The 27510-nt window shown below is 36.8% G+C and overlaps 1 protein-coding gene across 7 annotated transcripts in view; it reads right to left on the bottom strand.

Annotated features, from left to right (window-relative positions):
• Positions 1 to 27510, bottom strand: part of ptpn13 (protein tyrosine phosphatase non-receptor type 13) — a 110198-nt gene that overhangs the window by 62147 nt on the left and 20541 nt on the right. For all 7 annotated transcript variants that reach the window (XM_052103888.1, XM_052103886.1, XM_052103887.1 and 4 more), the window contains exons 2-6: positions 26446 to 26565; positions 13041 to 13207; positions 12242 to 12307; positions 10454 to 10639; positions 5193 to 5286 (exon numbers count right to left, since the gene is read on the bottom strand). In XM_052103888.1, coding sequence (XP_051959848.1) covers positions 5193 to 5286; positions 10454 to 10639; positions 12242 to 12307; positions 13041 to 13207; positions 26446 to 26560 — 628 coding nt within the window. In that variant the 5' untranslated portion in view covers positions 26561 to 26565. The remainder of the gene's footprint in view (positions 1 to 5192; positions 5287 to 10453; positions 10640 to 12241; positions 12308 to 13040; positions 13208 to 26445; positions 26566 to 27510) is intronic.

Raw genomic sequence — 27510 nt, forward strand, 5'->3', positions numbered from 1 at the left:
GCATTTCATTTTGGAAAGGATGACAGAATCTTCTCAGTGGTTTCAGTCGTGCTACACGGAAAACACAAACCTTTGGGCGCTTATGTAACCGTGGCATGGCATCGATCAGAGACAAATATTTTTCAGGGTTTTTACAATGTGTTCTGTAAAACACTTTATTTTGTGGTATCTGGCAACACTTCGGGGTCATGATGGCAGAATATAAGCCTGCCTAAATGGTGACTCATCTAACACTAGTTTATTTTTATGTTAATTAAGATGCACTGTTAGACCTTACCGTGATTTTTCTACAGCAACATTGTGGCAAAACTATTGCCAGCTAGTTACTGTAAAAACCTGATAACGGTAAGCTACTGCAAATGTTGTGTACAGTAATTTACTGATTACTGTAATTGGTAGCTGATGTGTATTACAGTAAAAATATAAATTGTACAGCAACTAACAGTAATAGAATGTATTATTAATAGTAAAGAAAACACATGAGTTTGTTTTTATTATTTTTTTTTTATTGGAGCATGACAAGAATAGGGGAACTGGATCATGACATACAGTAATTCCTTAGAGTAAAACATTAAAGGGATAGTTCAAACAAAAACAAAAATTCTCTAATCGTTTACTCTCCCTCATGCCATTCCACCTGTGTATGACTTTCTTCTGCAGAACACAAAGATTTTTCGAAAAATATCTCAGCGCTGTAGGTCCATACAATGCAAGTGAATGCGACCAGAAGTTTGTATCTCCAAAAAGCACATGAAGTCAGCATAAAAGTAATCCAGACAACTCCAGGGGTTTAATCCATGTCTTCAGAAGTAATATGATAGGTGTGGGTGAGAAACAGATCAATATTTAAGTCCTTTTTTCCAATAAATCACCACCTTTGACCAGCCCCAACCAGTATGTGATGATGTGTATGAAGAATTTAATCGCCATTACAAAACTTAAGAATAATGTGGAAACGAAAGTGGAGATTTAGAGTAAAATGTACATATATATTGTTCTGTTTCTCACCCACACCTAACATATCAATTCTGAAGACATGGATTAAAACCCTGGAGTTGTCTGGATTACTTTTATGCTGCCTTTATGTGCTTTTTGGACCTTCAAAGTTCTGTCCACCATTCACTTGCATTGTATGGGAGATATTTTTTCGGCAAATCTTGATGTGTGTTCTGCAGATGAAAGTCATACACATCTAGGATGACATGAGGGTGAGTAAATGATGATTGAATTTTATTGTTTGGGTGAACTAGCCCAATAAGTAAAAGACAACATAAAATACAGCAATTAAAAAGGTAACAAGGATAAAACTGTATACATATTGAAGTAGTCATCATCAGTCAGAGCAGGGCCACAAGGATCAAGTGAACACTGAAAGAAAATAATATATGATCAGTGTTAATGTTAAAGACATAAAGTCATCACATTCAATACTTCCCAAAATCTCCTTTAAAATGTTCTTGTTCCCAAAACAGCAAGATGGGGCGCAACGCAATAGTTGACGCGTGGGTCTCAAATGTTGAACCGTTTTCATCGTTACGCACTGCCTTAAACATGCAACTATCACGACGCAAGAAAAAGAGACGCTAGGTCTCGAGATGCATTTTAAAACGTTGAACTGCTTTCAATATCTGTCTGAGCCGCATCGAGACGGGGATTGCAGATCAACAAAATAAATAAATACATTGACAAAATTATCTAACAATTTCAAAATACAACACTCATGACGCGACGAATTTAAGACCTACCAACAACACCTTAAAATGACGCAGATGGAAAGCAAGGACACGTCCTCTGTGAACAGCCCCAAAGACAAAATAACATTTGAGTCATCTTCTTTCTCTATAAACATTTTTTCTTGAATTACCATCTAATTACTGTTTGTACTTACTTAATTTGATGTTTTCCACTTGAATTCAGTGAGTCTCTGCTCAAATGCAACTTTCCATCAGTCAGCTTTGCAGGGCGTCGGGGCTTGTACCTGAGGTAAAGTTTGTCACCCACCATCGGGAGTGGAGGGAGGCCGAGAGAGACAAAGCCAAGAAGATTAACATTTTTGTTACATATATATGGTTTATCTTATTACCAATACCAAACATTAGAATTTGTAATATTATTGAGGCAAGTTTCATCGTTTTACTTACCTGCAGTTGTCTCTGTGTGTAGGACTACTCCATTATAAACGGAGCGTAACATCGGGCGCTGATGCCGCATTTTCCCGAAATGCTCCGATATCAAACAGAGTCTGCCTATGTGCATGTTATGCAAATAAATAATTGGATTCATGAATAAAAAAAATATGAACACAGAAAGACGTACACCCCTCAGGAAAATACATTGCGGGTTTCGCGCCGATACACTATAAACACTAATAGTAGCCTAATCTTAAATTATATATATATAAAAAAAATATTGTTTACTCAATTTAAGCTAACGTTTTTTTTACTGTTCTTAATAGTTTATATCCTAAAGTTGTCATTAATAATAATTAAAAAATAATAATAATAATAATAATTAAGTGGTCCTAAATAAAAAGTGATTGAAATGTCACATTTTGGAATCATAAGTCAAAAATATACATTATTAAAATTTAAAGTTACAGTCTGGGATATGTCAATGATTAGCAACAACTTTGTTTTTTACGCATTATTACTTTTTTGCAGTGTAAGATAAAAAAATAATAAAAAAAAAACTCGGTACCGTAGAGGACAAAATGTTTTGCGTATAACACTGCCATAACAATAATATATATTAATATACATTTTTTAACAAACATCAGTCCTGAAAATAACTATCAAATATGCATTAATTTTTAGGATTGTAACCCCTTTAAATGGTATATATTTAACCCCTTTCACACACACGCACGCCTACGCCCACGCCCACACACACACACTTTTCAATACGCACATACAAGACACACTCTCACATCCATACCAACACACCCACACAATTTCAGCTGCATCATTTATTCAATTGGCCTGCAGTGCTCTATATTACAGCAAAAAGAGAAAATAGGAAAGAAGAATATATTTGCTCCATAGGCTAAACATGAGTAAAGATTGCAACATCTGGTGAAAAATATAAACAGTTTATATTTTTAAGCCAGGGCTCCGGAATGAAAGCATAATATCATAGAATTTCTGATTTTATGCTTTAATAGCACAAATATTGCAGTTTTAATGGGTTGCAATTGGGGATATTTTTATCCTTAAGTTCCTGAGTGTAACTATTTTGTGTTCACAGTGTATTATGCTAAATTTATGCCGTTGACACGAAAAAATGAAAAAGACAAAAATGTCCAGAAGGTCGCACAGGGGTTATGTTATACAAAAATGTATTTAAAATGCAATTCACAACAAAACAATTACTTGAATACACCTCTACTTTAATAAACATGCTTTCAATTTCCAACTTCAAAGTAATTTTGATATTTTTTCTAATTGAAAGCTGAAATTCTTGAAAGCAAAAGAAGTTTGGAATTATATTGTATTATTACATTATTAATATGTAATATTATTACATATTTTAATTAATATATATATATATATATATATATATATATATATATATATATATATATATATATATATATATATATATATATATATATATATATATATTGTATATTAATATTAAATAATAATTGTGCTGAATATAAAAAGTTAGCCAAAATTTATTTTGATTGATTGTGTGATTGTGTACATCAAATGTATTCAAGGTGCAAGGAAAGTATTTTAATACCTTTTACTTGATGGTTACACCACTTGACATTTTTAAAGTCATGAAATCAATGCTTTAGTAGAAATGCAACTATTACTTTTTTTTTTTTTTTTTTTTTAAATGTAAGAAACCAACATGGACACAAATATACAATTTCTACAAAATTGGACAAACTTAATATTTAATGACCTTCTGCCGATTTGCTGTCTCAGAAGGGCATGTAATGCTAATAAAGTGTTTTATTCTTTTTGTCGAGAAAACTAAAATAAGCTCCTTAAAAAAATTAAAGAGAAGAAAACACTTAAAATAACTCCAAAACAGAAATGCAACTACAAAAAATAAAATAAAATGTAGTCACTGTAGACTGTAGAAACCATATAATTCAATCTGGCTAGGTCCTGTATAGGCAAATGTTGTATACTGTGAGAAATATACACACTGCATAATGTAGATTTAGTGCGAGAATTATGTCATTCCATCCAAACATAGCTGAAGTCTAAAAAATAAGCACATTTCATAAAACAATTCTCCAGAACCTCTATATAAATATAAACTTTACAAAATCCCAAGAAATTTCCCAAGAACATTCTATCTGACATCTTGCGATTATCTGAAAACTCCAACAATTTTTATTTTCAGTTTTGCACTTCCATGCACTTTTGTTGGTGCTGTTCTGGCTTGTCTCTTGTGACAGGGTGGGATCTTTTATAACTTCTGTTCTGATAAGCACCAGCCCCTCAAAGGCCAAACAGAGTTGAGTGAATACTGAGCCTTGCTTTGTTTTCATTCAGAGTCACTTCCTTTAGAACTGGACCAATGGTGTATGTGATGGGTCAGCATAAATCTGTGCATTTCATGGTTATCAAAGAATCATCACCGGCATTATTAGGTAGCATAATTTAAGAAAACAAGGACTCTAAGACAACTAGAGTGGCGGGATGCGGAGTGTATAAGCGTGTATTAGCATGCCTACAGAAAGTGTTGAGTTTGTATGTGGCCCAGTGCAAGAGCTTTGTACTGGGCAAAGAGTGAAAGAGAGAAAGTGCGTGTGTGTGCACATGTTTTAATTATTTAACTATCCTTGTGGTTTAAAAATATCTAAAAAACCCTCCCTTTTTGGATGACTGCACCTTGTGGGTATGTCATCACCAGGAAAGGGAAGCCCCTGGCTTCTTAAAGGAATTGCATAATGTCTTATTTTACATCTAACAACACCAAAAAAAGTGTGTGTGTGTGGGCAGGTTTAAGTGGTTTACGAGGACATTTTTTTAGGTTACAAACTGGTAATAACATGGGTATTATGCAGACATTTCTTATGTTCCCATAATTCAAATCCCTTAAAAAAAAAAAAAAAAATATATATATTTTCTGTGAGGTTTAGGGGATAGAATCTATAGTTTGTACAGTATAAAAATCTATGTCTATGGGAGTATTCATAAGGATAGCTGCACCAATGTGTGTGTGTGTGTTACCTGCGGGCAAGCCTTTCCCACGTAGACGTTCGCGAATCTCTTTGCTTCGCTCAGGAAGGGACTCTTTTTCAGTTTGAGACAGAAGGCCGTCCAGCTAGACACATACATATACAGAGCATAAGAGAGTCACAAATTATCTTTCACTCTTTTCAGAAAGAGATTAAAATATTAAAAAAGGAAAATATAACTCAATAACTTGTGGTCATGGTAGTAACAGTTAAAGCGATAGATCTCCCAAAAATGTAAACGCTGTCATCATTTACTCACCCTTTATGTTGTTACAAACCTTACAACTCTGTTTCTTGTGTGAAACAAAAAAGGATACATTTAACAGAATGTCCAAGCTACTCTGTCCCTGGTCACCACTCACTTTCATTGTAATCCTTTATTCTTACAATTAAATTAAATGGTGACCAGGGACAAAGTAGCTTGGACAATCAGTTAAACTCCAAGAAAGCATGTTACAGTATATCAGTTTAGAAAGGCATGAGGGTGAGTAAACAATGACAATTCATTTTTGGGTGAAGTATTCCTTTAAAATGCGATCTAGAAAGAAAACAACAATTCAGACAATGAAATTCCAACTATTCCTTTAAAGTAACAGCAGCAAACTAATCCACCGGTTTAATTTTACGAGTCAGGAAGAGGGTGTATAAGTAAATTATGACAAGAAACCTTCATTAAAATGTTGCAAACAAATCTGATAAAAAACACCAACTTCAAAATGCAGTTCCTGGAGGAAAGACAAATAAACATTAAACTAATGACGGCAGAGAAATCAACATTTTAAGATCATAACAAGAGGTTTTGCTCTTCGGGGAAGGAAAATCCCAGGCATCCACTCACACGATTCGTCATGCGTAATTACAAGACGGCGTCCCTACTGGACTACTTGACATTTACTTACCCAGTGTGGAAAAAAAAAGGTACATAGTGCAGAAAACAAGACGAGAGAGACGTCCGTTCCTGGCCTTATGCTCTTTAGGTATCACTTTGCAACAGAGTGCAAAAGAGCAACAGGAAGTGACATCAAAAGTAAAGAAAAACAAGCACACTACTTTTTAATTGAAAGCTGTTTTATTGGGCTTGACATAGCAGAGGCACTTCAGTTAATAAGAAACATTGGGGGTTACAGGATTGTCAGTGCTTGTGGCAAAATGGTATATTGTAAAGGTCTCTTATCTTGGGGGATACAAACACTTGATAAGCTGGAGCAAGGGACAGTGAGTAAGTAGGCCAAATTTCTGAGCAAAATAAAAATATTTAAAAGTATGAAAGTCAAGCGACTTTGTTTAAAAACTCTGGCATCATCTCACTATCTTTATCTAAAAGTAGCATGGCAGCATTCCTCAAGAAGGAAGCTGACCTCAAGGTCAATTTTTCTTTTACAAGTTATTTTTCATGAGAGAAAAAAACTGAAAAACAAAGTAACATCCAAAAATATATTATAAAATCAAATCACCCACAAAGCATTTCCTTGACTACACATGTTTTCAATTTCTGAGTTCAAAGTAATTTTTATACATATTGTTTTTCTTTTCTGAGGGACAATGTCAAAAATGTCTATGTGGTGTAACTGGAGAAAGTAAGAATATGTCTCATTTAAAGCTGGAAAAGAATCGAATAAACAATTGCTGGTAGTTTGAATTCATCTTGTATTATCATTTCTTAAAAAAATAAGCAGTAAAACAAGTTTGTATTATACTTAGTATTTCAGCTTTCATTTCTTTCATCACATTCCCAGTGGGTCAGAAGTTTACATACAATTTGTTAGTATATAGTAGCATTGCATTTAAATTGTTTAACTTGGGACAAATGTTTTGGGTAGCCTTCCACAAGCTTCTCATAATAAGTTGCAGGAATTTTGGCCCATTCCTCCAGACAGAACTGGTGTAACCGAGTCAGGTTTGTAGGCCTCCTTGCTTGCACACGCTTTTTCAGTTCTGCCCACAAATGTTCTATTGGATTGAGGTCAGAGCTTTGTGATGCTACCCCAATACCTTGACTTTGTTGTCTTTAAACCACATTGCCACAATTTTGGAGGTATGCCTGGGGTCATTATCCATTTGAAAGACCAATTTGTGACCGAGCTTCAACTTCCTGGCTGATGTCTTGAGATGTTGCTTCAATATATACACAATATTTTCCTTCCTCATGATGCCATCTATTTTGTGAAGTGCACCAGTCCCTCCTGCAGCAAAGCACCCCACAAAATGATCCTGCCACCCCCATGCTTCATGGTTGGGACGGTGTTCTTCGGCTTGAAAGCCTCACCCTTTTTCCTCCAAACATAACAATGGTCATTATGTCCAAAAATGTCAATAATTGCTTCATCAGACCAGCAGTCCAAAAAGTCCCCATGTGCACTTTAAGCAAACTGTAGTCTGGCTTTTTATGGCAGTTTTAGAGCAGTGGCTTCTTCCTTGCTGAGCAGCCTTTCAGGTTATGTCAATATAGGATTAACTGTACTGTGGATATAGATACTTGTCTACCCGTTTCCTCCAGCATCTTCACAAGGTCTTTTGCTGTTGTTCTGGGATTGATTTTCAATTTTTGCACCTCAAAGAGACAGAATGCATCCCCTTCCTGAGAGATATGATGGCTGTATGCTCCCATGGTGTTTATACTTGCTTACTATTGTTTATACAGATGAACGTCGTACCTTCAGGCATTTGGAAATTGCTCCAAAGGATGAACCAGACTTGTGGAGGTCCACAATATTTTTTTCTGAGGTTTTATATGATATGTGCTGTCAGAGCAGAAGGAATCATGTTTTTTTCCAGGATAACCTTGTATGTGGCTTTATTCATGCGTCATTCACAAATATGAATTTGCCTGATTCCAGCCTTGCTGAAGGTCCCCCAGATCCCCCAGACCAAGCCAAATACAAGGTTATCCTGGAACAAAACATGATTCCTTCTACTCTGAAAATGTTGCCCAACTCTGAGGATTGGGTTTTCCAGCAGGACAATGCTCCATGCCACACAGCTAGGTCAATCAAGGTGTGGATGGAGAACCACCGGATCAAGACCCTGTCATGGCCAGCCCAATCTCCAGACCTGAACCCCATTGAAAACCTCTGGAATGTGATCAAGAGGAAGATGGATGGTCACAAGCCATCAAGCAAAGCAGAGCTGCTTTAAATACTGTGCCAGGAGTGGCACAATGTCAGGCAACAGCAATGTGAAAGACTGGCAGAAAGCATGCAAAGAAGCATGAAAGCGGTGATTGAAAATCAGGGTTATTCCACTAAATATTGATTTCTGAACTCTTCCTAAGTTAAAAGATTAGTATTGTGTTGTTTAAAAATTAATATGAACTTGTTTTCTTTGCAATATTCAAGGTCTGAAAACACTGCATCTTTTTTGATATTTTGACCAGTTGTCATTTTCTGCAAATAAATGTTCCAAATTACAATATTTATAGTTGGAATTTGGGAGAAATGTTGTCAGTACTTTATAGAATAAAACAAAATACATATTTTACTCAAACACATACATATAAATAGTAAATCCAGAAATCCAAATCTCTTTATGTTTTCCAGAGCTGTATATATGCATGTATGTATGTATGTAGTCACAACATTAAAACCACCTGCCTAATATTGTGTAGGTCCCCCTCGTGCTGCCATAACAGCACCACCCCACATCTCAGTATAGCATTCAGAGATGCTATTCTTCTCACCACAATTGTACGGAGCGACTATCTGAGTTACCATAAAACTTGCCCGTTCAAACCAGTCTGGCCATTCTCTGTTGATCTCTCTCATCAACAAGGCGTTTCTGTCTGCAGTTCTGCCGCTCACTGGATGTTTTTGTTTTTGGCACCATTCTGAGTAAACTCTAGAGACTGTTGTGCATGAAAATCCCAGGAGATCAGCAGTTACAGAAATACTCAAACCAGCCCATCTGGCACCAACAATCATGCCACAGCCCAAATTACCGAGATCACATTTTGTTCTCCATTCTTCTGGTTGATGTGAACATTAACTAAATCTCCTGACTCATATATACATGATTTTTTGCACTGCACTGCTGACACATGATTGGGCTGATTAGATAATCGCATGGAGGATTGTTGGTAACAGACAGGTTGGTAAAAGAATTTTGCCTTAAAATATCATTAATATTTGAGAAACTTTTGGCCACTAAATTAATGTCAGCATAATTTTAATAAAAATACAGGTAGCCATTTCGTCGTCGTCAAAAATAAATGAATAAATAAAACAGAGGATCTGTTAAACCCTGTGTGAGGGTTTTATATATATATATATATATATATATATATATATATATATATATATATATATATATACATACATACATACATACATACATACATACATACATACATACACACATACATACACACACATACAGATGCGGGTTGGTGCTGTTTTGGCGGCACTAGGAGGACCTAAACAATATTAGGCAGGTGGTTGTAATGTTGTGGTTGATTGGTGTATATACGGTTTATATCAGATATTTTGTCATTTACATGAAAAAGCACATTTTGATCAGGTCTAATGGAGTAACCCTAAGAAAACTTCTTGATATTCACGATTCAAAAGATTCATGATGTTTGTTAAAAAAAAGAAAAAAAAGAAAAAAGGATTTTAATACGTTTTAATGGTTACACCACTTCACATTTTTTGAGTCATTTAGTTTTTTGTAGAAAATGCTATAAATACCAACATGGATATCACATAATACATTTCTATGAACTTGACACATGTTTTAAATCTAGATTTATAAAAGATGTCTTATTTTTATCATCTTGGGCAACATTATTTGTCAACAACCCACATAGTAATAAATACATTTGCTGAGGTGTTTTTTTATGTTCCCGGGTCTGGTTGCAAAAAACCTCTTGGTTGCAAGCAAAGAAAACAATTCCTTACAACTATAACCAAGGCTTTTCTTAACTAAAGGGGCCTCATTGTTTCTAAACCCATATGCTTTTCTTTGTTTCTTTTGTGGAAAACAAAAGTAGATATTTAGCAGACGGTCCAAGCTACTCTGAGATTGGTCACCTTTAACTTTCATTAATATTCTTTTCCTTACAATGACAGGTAATGGTCACTAGGGTTTTTGTAATTGGGCCCTGCCCTTTTAAAGGCTAAACATGAATCCGAGGGGAAAACATTTTTTGTTTAACAAAAAAACATATGAGTCATCTAAACCTTCAGACCTTGGAGGATTTTCCTTAGAATTAATGAAAAAGCACAAAAGACAACATGGTATGAATATGAAGACATGTACCTGAGACAGGCTGCCAAGAACGAGCCTTACAAGTCTTCTGATGTATGAAAACGAAGGATCACAGTTGGAGTTACGGATGTGAGTGCTGCAAGTGTCCAGAACGGAGCGTATGGACAGTCGGGAGAGCGTCGAATCATCACACATTTTGAGCAGAACGTTATTCAGGTGCTCGCCCAGTTTCAATGGCTAAAACAAACAAGTTGAGGTCAGTAAAAAGACCTTCGAGATAGTAAGAGAAAGTTTCTAAACCTTTAAAGGAATAGTTCATGCAAAAATGAAAATTCTGTCATCATTTACTCATCCTCATATCATTCCAACACTGATTCTTTGACTTTGATTCTTGTACACAAAATGAGAAATTAGTTAGATTGTTAGCCTTAGTCACCATTCACATTCGTTGCATCTACACTCACATAAAGGATTATTAGGAACACCATACTAATACTGTGTTTGACCCCCTTTCGCCTTCAGAACTGCCTTAATTCTACGTGGCATTGATTCAACAAGGTGCTGAAAGAATTCTTTAGAAATGTTGGCCCATATTGATAGGATAGCATCTTGCAGTTGATGGAGATTTGTGGGATGCACATCCAGGGCATGAAGCTCCCGTTCCACCACATCCCAAAGATGCTCTATTGGGTTGAGATCTGGTGACTGTGGGGGCCATTTTAGTACAGTGAACTCATTGTCATGTTCAAGAAACCAATTTGAAATGATTCGAGCTTTGTGACATGGAAGTAGCCAGAGGATGGGTACATGGTGGCCATAAAGGGATGGACATGGTCAGAAACAATGCTCAGGTAGGCCGTGGCATTTAAACGATGCCCAATTGGCACTAAGGGGCCTAAAGTGTGCCAAGAAAACATCCCCCACACCATTACACCACCACCACCAGCCTGCACAGTGGTAACAAGGCATGATGGATCCATGTTCTCATTCTGTTTACGCCAAATTCTGACTCGACCATCTGAATGTCTCAACAGAAATCGAGACTCATCAGACCAGGCAACATTTTTCCAGTCTTCAACTGTCCAATTTTGGTGAGCTCATGCAAATTGTAGCCTCTTTTTCCTATTTGTAGTGGAGATGAGTGGTACCCGGTGGGGTCTTCTGCTGTTGCAGCCCATCTGCCTCAAGGTTGTGCGTGTTGTGGCTTCACAAATGCTTTGCTGCAAACCTCGGTTGTAACGAGTGGTTATTTCAGGCAAAGTTGCTCTTCTATCAGCTTGAATCAGTCGGCCCATTCTCCTCTGACCTCTAGCATCAACAAGGCATTTTCGCCCACAGGACTGCCGCATACTGGATGTTTTTCCCTTTTCACATCATTCTTTGTAAACCCTAGAAATGGTTGTGCGTGAAAATTCCAGTAACTGAGCAGATTGTGAAATACTCAGACCGGCCCGTCTGGCACCAACAACCATGCCACGCTCAAAATTGCTTAAATCACCTTTCTTTCCCATTCTGACATTCAGTTTGGAGTTCAGGAGATTGTCTTGACCAGGACCACACCCCTAAATGTATTGAAGCAACTGCCATGTGATTGGTTGATTAGATAATTGCATTAATGAGAAATTGAACAGGTGTTCCTAATAATCCTTTAGGTGAGTGTATGTTCCATAATGGTGACTGAAGTGGTCGTTCTGCATTACTACTTCTTTTGTACTCCTCATGAAAGAAACAATGTCATACAGGCTTAGAACAGCATGAGGGTGAGTACACCATGACTGTTGAAGTCATGAATTTTCATTTCTGGTTGAGCTATCCCTTTAAATTTCTCTAAGGACTCACCTGGCTCTGAGGAATCTCGTAGTCCGCCCCCCAAAAAAGTGTCATGCCGAGTGAATACATGTGCATCTAAGTTAAAAAAGGAAATAGAATTCAGATTTCATGGCAGATGAAAGTGAAGCATTTAATATGATTGCAATTCATTTCTTAATACCACTAACAAGATGGTAAATCAACAGGCAGCCTTTTTATGATGGCTGGGGCCTTTTTATTTGTAGATTAAACGTAATAGTAATTAATAAAAGGGACATTAAAAAAGCAAGAGAAATTTTGGTTGCATCAACAAATACTGATTATCAAATTTGATTGCTCAAATCTCAAATTATATCTGCCGATAACTAATACTGAAATTCACATACAGTGTGGGTACATACAGAATATACATTATATGACACCATACGGTCAGCTTTTGTCCTGTGCTAAAGATAGGTGAATGAAGTTAATTGCACAATCTACGTCACTGTCGAAATTCTGAGAATACACACCTCTGCTGAACAACCAATTATATATATATTTTCTGAAAATAATCATGGCTTTCTTCTCTGCTGTGGTGTATCGGTCTAAGACTGTTATGTACATAGAGAAGGACACAGTCAAACAATTTAAGACATTAAATACTGAAATTACATGATTATAATTCATTAAATGCATCCATTAAAAGCAAAATGATACTACACTACTGATTTACCAAAAATTATCTTTTTTTTTTTTTTTTAAACACATGATGTGAGTAACTGACCATTTTAAATGTAAACTATCCCTTTAAAACAAGATAAAACAACAATCCAGATCCAAACTGTACCTTCTCTATATCAGAAAGTGAGGAGAGATTGAGGCCCTTCAGCACCTCTGGGGAGGTAAAAGCCCTCAGGTCCTTCTGAGTAACATTCTCATCAGTGAAAGAGATGTTTCCGGAAGGCATGAGCAACAGTGACCATGGAGAGATGATGAAACCCAACGCTGACGGATCTGTGGGGGATGAGGTATAACAAACTCACTAAATAAACATATGTAAGAACATCAAGTCTTGATGTAATGTGAGAAAACAAACCGATTCAAATGTGGTTCAAAATCAGTTAGAGTTAAGTTTTGTACAACCTACATAAAATTAATATATATATATATATATATATATATCTGTGTGTGTATATGTATGTATGTATGTATGTATATACACTACCGGTCAAAACTTCTGAAACACTTGACTGAAATGTGTCTCATGATCTTAAATATATTTTGATCTGAAAGCGAATGCTTAAATGTTTGAAATTAGTTTTTAGACAAAAAAAATATTGTGCCACCAAATTAATTTATTTAATTATAAAACTCAAATTTAAATAAAAAAAAAAGTTGTTGAAATTGATGACTTGGACCAAATAATAAAGAAAACCAGCCAATAAGTGCCCAACATAGATGGGAACTCTTTCAATACTGTTTAAAAGGCATCCCAGGGTGACTACTTCAAGAAGTTGGTTGAGAAAATGTCTAGAGTACATGTCTGCAAATTCTAGGCAAAGTGTTCTACTTTGAAGACGTGAAAATATAACACAGTTTTATATATATATATACACACACATACAAACATACACACACACACACACACACACACACACACACACACACATATATATACACGGTCGGCAAAAAGCTTGGAATATTGTACAGATTTTGCTGTTTCGGAAGGAAATTGGTACTTTAATTCACCAAAGTGGCATTCAACTGATCACAAAGTATAGTTGAGTCATTACTGATGTAAAAACAGCACCATCACTATTTGAAAAAAAGGCATTTTTGATCAAATCTTGACAGGCCCCATTTCCAGCAGCCATCACTCAAAGATCTTATGAGGAGATCTTATCTTATCCTAAATTGCTAATTTGATTAAAAAAAAAAAAAATCACTTGCCATTATGTCAAACACAGTTGAAAGCTGTTTGGTTTGTTAAATGAAGCTTAATATCATCTTTGTGTTTGATTTTGAGTTATCACAGTATGTAATAGACTGCCATGTCTTAAGGTCAATATTAGGTCAAAAATGGCAAAAAAAAGAAACCGCTTTCTCTAGAAACACGTCAGTCAACGAATAGCTTTGGGAACAGAATATCTGAGTCTGCCAAAGAATTCAAGTTCATTTGAATTTTCTGAAAATAATCATGGCTTTCCTCTCTGCTGTGGTGTATCTGTCCAAGACTGTTTTGAGGAATGAAGGCTATACAATTCTTGAAATATTTCATACAAAGGTGTACACTACAGTCTTCTAGCTATGGCTGGCCCTAACATGGACAGAAAGAGATGTGGAAGACCAGATGTACAACTAAACAAGAGGATAAGTACATCAGAGTCTCTAGTTTGAGAAACAGACGCCAGACATGTCCTCCGCTGACAGCTTCATTGAATTCTACCTGCTCAACACCAGTTTCATGTACAACAGTAAAGAGAAGACTCAGGAGTGCAGACCTTATGGGAAGAATTGCAAAGAAAAAAACACTTGAAACTGAAATGTCACCTGAGTATCTGTTCAAACTGACAGCTAGAATGCCAAGAATCTGCAAAGCTGTCATTGTTGCACGTGGAGAATTTTTTAATGAAAAATCTTTGAAATTGTAATAGTAATTTTTCATTTTATTAATGTCACTTTGGTGAATTAAAGTACCAATTTAATTCCATTAGAGCAAAATCTGTACATTATTCCAAACTTTTGGCCGCCAGAGTACACACACACACACACACACACACACACACACACACACACACACACACACACACGTATATGTGTATACACTCACGGAGCACTTTATTCTGTTCCCAAAGCAAAATCACAGAATCTGCATGATTTTATGCATTGCACTGCTGCCACATGATTGGCTGATTAGATAATCCCATGAATAAGTAGGTGTACAGGCGTTCCTAATAAAGTGCTCTGTTACTGTATATACATATTTAGTTTTTTTTTTCTTTATTGCACTTTGTGTGAGGTTTATACTTAAATAAATAATATTCATGGCATTACTACTGAACTATACAACATTTTTCACAATTGTCTAAAGTTTGTACAGTACTGTACTGTAGTTGATAGTTGTTGTTTTAATGAATATTTGGAGTTCTGAACATGAAATGTTCATTCAGCCAAATTTCCAACATTTGACTAGGTTGCATTTTGCAAAGCACCATTCTGTACAAAAGGAGGAATTTACAAGACATAACAAGTTGTGTCGCTTTGGCACAGAAAAGTTGCTAAACAAGTTTAGGGAGATTATGGCATTGGACTAAGAACTTCTCAACATGAGAACAGCATGAACTGACTCCACACAAGTCAAGAACTTAAGAATTCTTAAGAGATTTGGTGGTGGAAATCACATTCTTTTCATTCAAACAAAGACATTATGAGATACATTTCTCTGTGAAAGAGAGCAATTTCCTTGAAATACAGGGCCCATGGGATCTCCTTCAAAAAGATGATTCTTTATGACAGTAAATCATCTTTTTTCCCCCCTTCTTTTGAACTGCTGAGGCAAAACAATGGATCCTTTGCAGTTCAACTGAGAACAAGGCCCTGCGGTTGAGGATGAAGCAGTTGTACAGAAATGAATCATCCACTACATTTCAACATTCAGTGGAAATGTGGAAATATTTTTGAACAACTTCTATCATTTAATGTTCTTTTATTATCTTTTCTTTTTTTTGTCTTGTTCCATGCCAATTCAGATAACCACAACTATATCTCTAAAAACTACAATTTAAATGTTTTATTTCAGAACATCTCAGTGGTGCTTGCCCATTGATGGGTATTGTGGGTGGTTGTTATTCTGATGATGTGAAGTTGCTACAAAAATCACTTGGAAAAATAATATCACACCTCTCCACGTCAGGCCAAACAATTTGACGCATCATCTGTTCTAATACAAATGGTGCATGGTGAGTTATGCAGCTAGTTTATTACTTAGGTTAAGGGGATTCAAATTACATTTTTGAAAGTTATTAGCATTTCTAATAGTGACATTCCTAATCTAATCAATGATCTATCACCTTAAAATATCAACAATAATAATAAATAATCCAGTCCAGTCATCATAATGCTTTAGCCTCTGGTACATCCACATTTAAGTCTTTACTGAATAATCTGTGACATGTGATCAATAAATTATGCTAAATACATTTGTATAGTCAAAAAGTGTTCAAGAGAACACAGAAAAAATGTATAAAATAAAATAGAAACTAAATTCAAGCAGCAATTCTAAAGTGCTGGAATTCCCAAAGTAAACACATGTTTCCTGTGGAAACCGTCTGACCACAGTTGGACCTTATTGTGAAAATATAGCAGTGAATGTTCTTGCTCTGGACTGGAGCACAATAGTTACTCCAAATCTATATTAAAGTAATCTCAATGCCACATCGAATACAAGTAACATCTAGATTTCACAGACATAAATGTCTTTTCTTGCCTGTACAGCGACAATTGCTAAATAAAAGCTCAAGCAGTTGGTGTGCTGCAATCCAAAGTCTTCCAGTGGTTAAGGGGAGGGATGCTGACACTCAGTCAGAATCTCAGAGCTTTTGATAAGTCTTTGTCCACCCTATCAGAGAATAAACTGTTGATCATATGCTACTGATTACAAGCTAGACCAAAATAACTTTGCAAACTGGAACAAGCAACATTTGGCCAATCACTTTTTTTATTTTTACAGTTTTATGTCATTGGCATAACAATTGAGTCCCAGGACATGACGCAAACAACCAGTGAACTTCTCAGAAACAAGATGTAGCATCTAACATCAATTGTAATGCATTTATACTTATACAAGTAGTGCTCCCTTAGTACTGCCTTTCATTTGTGCTAACTAGAATTTTTTTATTTAAATCATTGTACAATAGCATATCTTTAACTGTTACGCAGTAAAAAAATAAAATAAAAGACTGTGTTATGGTAATGAGAATTGGGTGGTAACGTGCTCAAGTGTCCAGAAAATAATATCATAATGCAAATAATCCTAATGGTTCTAAATGCATGTCATTTTGCGTATGCAAAATATAATTTCAAATGTTCTTGTATTGATCGAGTTAAATATGATCAGGACGTATTCTTGAGAGATTTCGTGAGAATTACCCATGTCTAGTCTACCGACTATTATCTGTTTAGTTAATTAGTTTGTTTATTTTAGATGCCCAAGATTATAGCGTGAAAACTACCAACCAAATGGCCTAAATATCTCTTTTTCTCCCGCATTCCCAATGCGGTCCAAGTCCTCATGATGGTGTAGTGACTCGCCTCAATCCGGGTTGCGGAGGATGAATATCAGTTGCCCGCGCATCTTATCACGTGGCTACCGCAGAGACATAGTGCATGTGGAGGCTCCACGCTATTCTCCGCGGCATCTACACACAATTCACCACATGTCCACCGAGAGCGAACCACAATATAGTGACCACGAGGAGGTTACCCCATGTGACCGGGCCAATTTGGTTGCTTAGGAGACCTGGCTGGAGTCACCAGGGTTGGGAGGGTTACTTTTTAAACGTATTCCACTACAGATTACAGAATACAGAATACATGCTGTAAAATGTCATTTGTAATGTATTTCGTAAGATTCCTCAAGGTCAGTAACGTATTCTAAATATTTTGGATTACTTCTTCAGCACTGGTAGATTTTTTCACTTGTTTTGACTATAAAAACTCAGTAAGTACAGTAAGACAAAATACACATGTTAAAAATACATTCTCTGAAAAAACTAAATATATTATGCAATGCTGGGAAACAATACGAAAATTATTATCAAGAATATGATTTTTGCCCTAATATCAAAGGTCTTACTAGAAAAAAATAATTATGATCCAACATGAATTTTCTTGATAAAAAAATATGATCGTGGCTGGTAACATGTGCATGTAAAATGGCTAGAAAAAGCATTTTAGCTTCGCGTAAAGCTGACAATTTACACAAGGTTTATTTATATTTCTTGTGCTCCAAACTTACTTCAAACTCACGTCTCTGTCTGCTCGTATGAATTTAACACATCATAAGAAAGTGTTTCATCGCTGTTCAAATGCACTTTGGATTGCATAATTTATATGTATAAATGTTTTTCATCTTAAAAGGACTAAAAATTAAATAAAACAAATGACAATAAAATGCAAAGTAATCTCTTAATTTATCAAAATACTTTTTGAAAGTAACTGTATTCTAATTACCAATGACTTAAATTGTAACTGTAGTGGAATACAGTTACTTATATTTTGTATTTTAAATACATATTCCCGTTACATGCATTCCGTTTATTTCCAACCCTGGGAATCACTCATCATGCCCTGGATTCGAACTCGTAACTCCAGGGTGGTAGTCAGCGTCTTCACTCACTGAGCTACCCAGGTCTGAAATTTGGCATTATTATTACAAAAACGAAATAACCTTACTTGGGGGTCTGGGTAGCTCGGTGAGTATTGACGCTGACTAGTCGTGAGTTCAAATCCAGGGCATGATAAGTGACTCCAGCCATGTCTCCTAAACAACCAAATTGGCCCGGTTGCTAGGGAGGGTAGAGTCACATGGGGTAACCTCCTCACGGTCGCTATAATGTGTGGGTCTCGCTCTCTGTGTGTCACGTGGTGAGTTGTGTGTGGTGTTACGTCTCCGCGGTAACGTGCTAAACTTGTCACGTGATACGATACGAGGATTGACTGTCTCAGACACAGAGGCAACTGAGATTCGTCCTCCGACACCCGGATTGAGGCATGTCACTATGCCACCATGAGGACTTAAGAGTGCATTGGGAATTGGCCATTCCAAATTGGGGAGAAAATATATATATGTTTTTTAAATAACCTTACTTATATTACAGATGGCAAAGGGGGTATAGACGACATGAAGAATTTTTAATCGCCAAAAACTATAGAAGAAGAATGTGGAAGTGAAAGTGGAGATTTTTTGTAAAATAGGACTTAAATTTGTATCTGTTTCTCACCGACACCTATCATTCTGAAGATGTAGATTTAACCACTGGAGTCTAATGGATTTCTTTTATGGTGTATTTGTGCTTTTTGGAGGTTCAATATTTTGGACCCTGTTTACTTACATTGTATAGATCTACAGCAGAAGAAAGTCATATACATCTGGGATGGGAAGAGGGTGAGTAAATTCTGAGAAAATTTTAATTTCGGGTGATCTGAGTGCTCAGGGTTTTCAAATGAATAAAGTAATTGCTGACTTGCTCAAGTCACGTCCCACGACTCCGGTCCAGGATGCAGAATTTCTGCAAACTTTGTCAAGAGTAAACTTTGCTAGAGAGTTTTCACCCCAGAGCAGCTCAAGGCCAGATAACAAGCTACTGTGAGATGAAGATAATACTACTTCCTCCTGCAAATTCATGCCGAAGCAACTACGTCATCTTTATCAACATCATCATCATCCTCTCGACCCTGAAGACAAGGGCTTAATGACATTTCAAATCCCTTTGGCTGTGGGCCAGGTTTGCTGAATAAGGGTGCACTAGCCGTCTGTGAGGGTGACAGATTAGGAATTGTCTCCAGACTGTGAGAAAGATTGTCTGCTGAATAAGGGTGCAATAGCGGTCTATGAGGGTGACAGAATAAGAATTGTCTCCTGACTGTGAGAAAGACTGTCAAGATAGTTTGAAATCTCTAATTTTTCCCTCCGCATCTAGTTGAGAAGAGCTGGCAACATCTCAAAACACCACTAACTGCCCATGAAGCTGCTCTTTAGGCAACTGGGATGCAGGGACATTAAAGAGGCTTTTGTTCACAGCTGTGACACACAACACCAGCCCACACAGTCTTTCTGCAAGACAGCGGATGAATATAAGGCTGAGTAAGCCTTCCCATAAATTTCACTGAAGTGTTCCCATTCTCTCCAGAAACAGAGAAAGAGATACGAAGCTTCTCTTCACAGGCACACTTCTATGAAAATGACTGATAAGTGCTATTTTTGGTCCGGCCTACGCTGGCAGCTTCTGAGGAAGCTGTAGATACACTCTAATCACTCTTAATCTAGAGTGAATTGGTTGAGAAGGCTAAACATGCACATATTGATTGATTAACCCATTTAGGAAAGAGTCATGTCAAACCAAGGGATAACCACTCATTCACCAGGTACTTTAGTCCCTGTAAATCTATGGGTTTTGTATCATTCACCAGGTAAATGCATAGTAGGTTTGATTTGAAACACCTCAACAAGCTGCAAAATTTGAAGCCAATTACACACTTTAACCGTTTAATGCATACCCTGGGTATTTAGTGACCCAGGACCTCATTCCATCCACTGTATCTCTGTTATGAGTTATGCCCTCACAGTATTTAGTATTCTTAATAATTTCTCTTCTGAAAAGTGTAACAAAGACGACTGTTAACTGCTTGAATAACAAAAGTGTAGAGATATTAAAGACCCTAAGTATGTCAGAAATATATTGTAATTTTTAAGTAAATGAAAAGACTGACTACATATATATATATACACACACACACACACACACACACACACACACACACACACACACACACACCTAGAGCTCTGGGGAAGAAACTGCGCTTTAGTCTGTTTGTATGGGACTTGATGACTCTGTACCTCTTCCCAGATGGTAGAGGGACAAACATCTTGTGTCCCGAGTGGGTTGGATCCTTAATGATGTTGCTAGCCTTTTTGTGTAGTCGACTAGCATACATAGTGTCAAGGTTTGGGAGCTCAGAGCCTATTACTATTTTAACTATGCAGAACAAGTTGGTTTTCCCCAGTACAGCTGGCGTACCACACTGTGGTAAAGTAAGTGAGGATGCTCTCTATGGTGATCCGGTAAAAGTTCTCCAGGAGTTGTGTGGGTAGTCTGGCCTGCTTGAATTTTCTTAGGAAGAATAGCCAGGTGGGAGGTGTTTTATTGGACCATGTGAGATATTTTGTTATGTAGACTCCAAGGAACTTGATGTCGTTGACACTCTCCACCTCCTCTCAGTTTATACGCAGATGGGGATGGGTGGTCTTCCTTGATTATCTGAAGTCTACAATGATCTCTTTGGTTTTTGTGGTGTTCAGGGCCAGGCTGTTGTCTGTACACCACTCAACAAGATGTTGGACTTTCTCCCTGTAGGCTGTTTCCTCATTTCCTGATACAAGGCCCACAATGGTGGTGTCATCAGCAAACTGTATTATAGTGTTGGTGTGGTGAAGTGGGAGCATTCATGAGTGTAAAGGGTGAACAGGGCTGGGCTAAGCACACAGCCCTGCGGTGCGCCTGTGTTCAGGATGAAGCCGGAAGAGGTGTGATTACCTATTCTGACGTGTTGTGGTCTGTTGGTGAGAAAGTCCATAATCCAGCAGATTATGAGCTGATTGAATTGGCTAGGCCCAGGTTGCCCAGTTTCTGTATGAGTTGGTAAGGGATAATGGTGTTGAAAGTGGAACTGAAATCAATGAATAGCATGCTAGCCTAGGTGTTCGGCTGCTCCAAATGACTTAAGGCTGTGTGTAGATCTGTTTGCTCAGTAAGCAAATTGGTAGCGGTCTACATCCTTGGGGATAGTATGAGTCTCTCAAAGCACTTCATAATGACAGGTGTTAAAGCAACTGAGCGGTAGTCACTGAGGTACAGGGACGATGGCGCTGGTCTTAAGACAGGTGGGGACAGTGGTGAGTTGTAGTGAAAGGTCGAAAATGTTAGTGAACACCCCCGCTAGCTGGTCAGCACAGGTGGCACTGACTGACTTGATTAACATTTGACATTGCAATTTGATGAAGAAGCAAAGTGGAAGTAAAATATAGCAAGTGTGACACATGAACAGGATGATTTGGTTATTGTCATTTGGGTGTACTATTGAAATTACGTAAATTGTGCGTCTATTTAGACTCAAAAATATCTGAGAAAATACATATGTGTAGCTTATGAATCAATTATGTGTTAAATGTAGCTCAATATATGTTTGACAGACATTTGCATCTCATGAAATGTTAAAGTAATGAATCCTGTTCTATATTCGTTGCATCTCTTTAATACAGATATGAAAAATAAAACTCAAAATATATCAAAATACATTTTATTTGATTATTTTCTAATTGTCTTAAAAATATTTTGAAAATGTTACACTATCTGTGCATTTAGGAGTGGTTGTTGTGTAGTGGGCTAAAGCACATAACTGGTAATCAGAAGGTTGCTGGTTCAATCACCACAAGCCACCACCACTGTGTCCTTAACAAGGCTCTTAACTCCAGGTTGCTCCAGGGGGGTTGTCTCAGTAATGGGTGCAATGCAAGTCTCTTTGGATAAAAGTGTCTGCTAAATGTTTAAATGTAAATGTAAATGAACATTTCGTTGGTCCATTTGTGATATGTGTATCGGGTCTCTAAAGACCCAAGTACATAATAATGTTTGGTGAAACACCCATGCATTTAAGGATTAATTTTACTTAGAATAATAGAAACAATGTTATTTTGGCAGAAATAGCATGATTAGTGTGGTAAATTTTTATCATACGGTTATGAAGCAAGTATAGTAATAACTAATGTTGGCATTTAAAAAAAAAAAAAAAAACAGGTTGATAATGTAGAGTAAATGGAAGTGCTAATGGATACCTCTGAAATGTCAAATGAAGATATTTCCAACAGCAAATCATTTAACCCTCTGGGGTCGGCAAACGCGCCGGCGCGTTTTGCTTTTTTTTTTCACATAGCAGTAACATAAACTTAAAATACTCCGTCATTTATGGTCATATAAATACAATCAATACATGATTATAAACTATAGAGGGTCTTCTTTTTTTGTGTACACTCATATTAACATCAAAACCTTGTGTTTTTTTTTAAATAAATAAAATAAAAAGGGTAAGCTTTCAGCAGTCTCTGTGTTCACGATCATATTTCAGAAACACGTCACTAAAATTAACTTAAACTCCGCGAATTCTTCTCACACAAACATGAAACATATGTCTAAAGAAAGCTTAAAATGTCTACTTTTAAATAAAACAATTCAAATTTAAAACAAATATTCTCCTGCAATGCAATCTGTTTGAAACAAAGCGATGTACAGTTTTTACCGGTCCATCTCATTATCTGTAATGTGATCACACCCACCAGCAGAGCGCCATTCATACGCTAATGTGCTGAGGCGATCAAGGGAAAAGTACACGCCCGACTGCGAGATTTGATGTAAACAAACACAACTAAACTTTTCTGCGTGCTTGTAACGATACACAGGCGATCAAACTCTTGGCTATTAAGGAAGAGTTAACATTTTTCTCAGACGAAGAGGTGGACATTTGTATTTTGAAGAGAGATTTGTTCCAGCAGAGCATACAATTTCAGACGAGTAAGTCATTTAGTTTTCATTAGCTGACATGCTATTTTATATAAACATGTACATATTTTACTAGTGGGACTGTTTCCAGACAGGATTCAAAGTTTGACATTTGACATTCAAAGTATTGACATGTCCTAATAGGCAAGTTTTAGTTACATGCAAATGTTGTTATTTACATTGTATGCTGTATGATATAAATATGATATGTAATATGATATAAAAATAATATGAATGTTAGATTATATTTTAATGTGTTTATGCTGACTCGTTATCATCAACAAAGCTTGTGCTTGCAAATATCTGTTCAGGTTTAAATGCACTTTAAATATGCCCATATTAGAAAATCAGCATATTATCATATGTATTTTGGATCAAATAAATGCAGTCTTGGTGAGCAGAAGAGACTTCTGTTAATGGTATTGTAGGTCTAAAATTAAGTAAAGTCTTTATGTAAAGAAAATATATAGTCAGATTACTTCTTTTAACTTAAAACTTGATTTTGATCATTAAGTCTCCTCACATTAATTCTCTCTCTGTCACATTCCTCATTGATAGGCCCAGAGGAGTGGTCTTTGTGTCCTCAGGTGTGAATCTCATCAATATTCATGATCGTTCATGCCTCCTCGCATATTACCATTCAGCTCTAAAATTGTCACACAAAAGTTAAATGACTATATTGTTTTGTATGAATGAGTGATCAGGATGATTTTCACATCATTTTGTAGCAAAACTCTAGGCTACAAGATCCAGTTCTCAAAAGTCAAATGTTTAATATGTTTAGTATGTGTTATATGGCCTTATTTCAGTGACTTAAAATTTTAGTTTTTTCAAAAACCATGCATAAACATTATTTTCTCAAAAATACAAACCTGTACATACATGTTGCTCACATATTATTGTAGCCCAGTTTGTGCTGAATACAGTGTTATCAGACTTTAGCCATTAATATGTTTTTAAGCAACTGAAAAAAAGCACAAATGTCAAGGCATGTCAAAACTTCTCCAGGGCCCAAAACACCCTCAGACCCCAGAGGGTTAACTAGCGGTAAATGACAAGAAGGGTTACAATTATGACACAAGGAAAAAGGAGGACAGAAAATGCTACAGGCTGACCAAACCAGAGAAACTAGGTGAACAAAGGAAAGAGAGAGACAGAAAAGGAACTAAAAGAGAGATAGAGAGATTGTCTATGGTACTGACCATATCAATAAAAGACTAAAATTCCACTAACAATCAAACAAACAGTCAGGAAGACAAAAAACAATCAGGAAGGCATCAAGCTAATGTTTTAGAACACACAAGGTCACACGATCTTTCAGCATATTCAAAATAAAGTAACATTCGCTGCATGTTACATTTCAACAGAAATGAATAGGTTCAGCATAGGTTGTATATTCGTCATTACAACCACATCTTCGCAATAAACCTCAGACCTGAAGAAATCAGGCTGCAAGCACAGAGCAAGAATAGCTCTGTTCCAAAACCTTGTGGTTTGCCTTGCTGTCTATTGCTACCTTCTAAGGCAGCATCCTTGAAAGTGACCGATTTGGAACTGTGGCAGCAACTCCGTGCATCACACAAACAGCGCATAGGAAACTCAACTCTAAATTGATTTTAATAATGTTTGGTGTTAGCATGTTGCTAAGCTAATGAGATGATACTCTAAAAAACAAAAAACTAAACAAAACATTGGGTAAAATAGTCAATTTTGAATTAGATTAACTATGTGTTACTACATATATATTTATAATATACATTAGATATTTATTATAGACATTTTTATCGCTCCGTCCACCATATTAGATGCATTTTTTTCACCACAATCCATAGGAACTGACTTATCCATAAAGGATACATGTGATGCTGCCTTATTATTTAGCCAAAATAAGGAAGCATAATTATGCTAACTAACTTGTGGAACAGCCTTCATGTCAGGTACACACCTGCATTAAAATGCTGCTTACAGAGTTTCAAGGCTCCGATACACTCACATGAACATTTGAACACCACCCATGCTGCTGGGGCCAGCGTATAGAAGAGCATTTAAATATTAGAAGCATGTGGTCCTGTCAACAGACTCAATGTAAAACATGAATAAATGTAACTTTTAAACGTGTTATCAATGAAAACATACCTCATGCTATGAATAGAATCTACATTAGAACAGTAAAAGAAGCTGTTTAGCCAACAATTATTTTTAAATAACATAGATGCAGTAGATAAGGTGTAATTTGTCATGTTTACATTCTGCACTCATGGCACTAATGCTATCATGCTATACAGGGCCGTAAAAGTGCACTGATTAACCTCTATTATTTTATTTTAGCAAATTTTGTGAAAATAATCCATGTAAGCTCGTGAAAAAGGTTTTATATGCTTGTTTGTTTTGCAAAGATGGGTGTATAACAGGGTGGCTACTCTGCACTCCAGTGTGTTCATGTTTACTAATCTCCACTGAGTCTAGAAATTTATCATAAAAAGATGTTTGCATCAAAGTATGTGGAGCACTGGATCACCCCTCCCCCACCCACCACAACAACAACAAACTTCTTTTTGGCCAGATTTTGTTTGAATGACATCACAACCATTCTTTCTTCGATTTTAGTACAAGTATAGTAGTACCTTTAGCCATATTCCTTGAGTTTTGGATAACTGTGACCCTACATCTTGTATAGTAACAAAAGGAAACCAGAAATTTAGTTTCATAACCCAACCCTGAATATTTTGAACAGTCTGAATGGCTAAATACATCATGTTTTATGAACATTTTCTTATACACTACAAAGATATCAGACTGTAATACAAGGTCTCTGATTGTCTCACCCATCCCAAGGCCTCAAGTTACAAGCCAAACTGCTGAGTACCCTTGGGAGATATGGGAGTTATCACTGCGGTGCGAGCCAGGGTGGCAGTTTACCTCTGCGTAGGAGTTCGTGGAGACTCTCTGCGCTCTGGTTCAGCACGGCCCACACTTCCTCCTCCTGTAGCGGTCCTCCTCTCACCTGCAGAGCCTCAGCCAGAGACACATGCATGGTGCCTGTGAATTGACAAAACACATCCAAATTATTCATCCAATCTCAGTACTTAACACTGCACAAGTGTTCTCAATCTCAAGGGCATTTGAATAAGGTCTCTGAACTTCTGAGGACATCATATACTGAAGAACCTCATATCACCCTTAAAAAACACTGTTTGGTGTTTGTGGGTGTTCTGGTGTTGGAAGAAGACACAGAAGCCAATGCACAAGTATCCAACATTGCCATAACAACAAAACAATAAAATCTGTTCATGTCGTGTCAGGTCTAATTTTCAGGGTGGGGTCAGTTACACTCCTTGTGGTGAAATTGTTCGGCATTATGCCCAAACCTCTGCACTGCTGCCATAGCTGTAGTGACAAAGGACCATAAATCCCTGGAAATCCCAGCATGATGGGAGGCAAGAGACACAGGGGAAGCTCAGGATTTAAGGGATTACTTTTAAACGGGCATTACTCTGGGCTACCTAAATACTTGTGTGTAAAATTTCAATTGAAATGTGGAGTCAGACCTTTCAGGCAGCATAGCATGTGTATGCACAGAATAGAGGGGTGTGTCGGTCAGTGTGGGTTGGTGATTCCTGTCATCGTGAAATCAGGGATCAAAAAGTTTGTGGGGATTTCACATTTATCATTAGACATACACTCACTGAGCACTTTATTAGGAACATGTGTGCACCTACTTATTCATGCCATTATCTAATCAGCCAATCATGTTGCAGCACTGCATAAATTAATTCAGATACGGGTCAGTTAATATTCACATCAACCATCAAAATTGGGAAAAAATGTGATCTCAGTGATTTTAACTGTGGCAAGATTGTGACAGACAGGCTGGTTTAAGTATTTCTGTAACTGCTGATCTCCTAGGATTGCCATGCACAACAGCCTCTAGTGTTTACTCAGAATGGTGGCAAAACAAAAAAAAAACATCCAGTGAGCGTCAGT

Source organism: Xyrauchen texanus, chromosome 34, assembly GCF_025860055.1.
Source record: "Xyrauchen texanus isolate HMW12.3.18 chromosome 34, RBS_HiC_50CHRs, whole genome shotgun sequence".
Classification (NCBI taxonomy): domain Eukaryota; kingdom Metazoa; phylum Chordata; class Actinopteri; order Cypriniformes; family Catostomidae; genus Xyrauchen; species Xyrauchen texanus.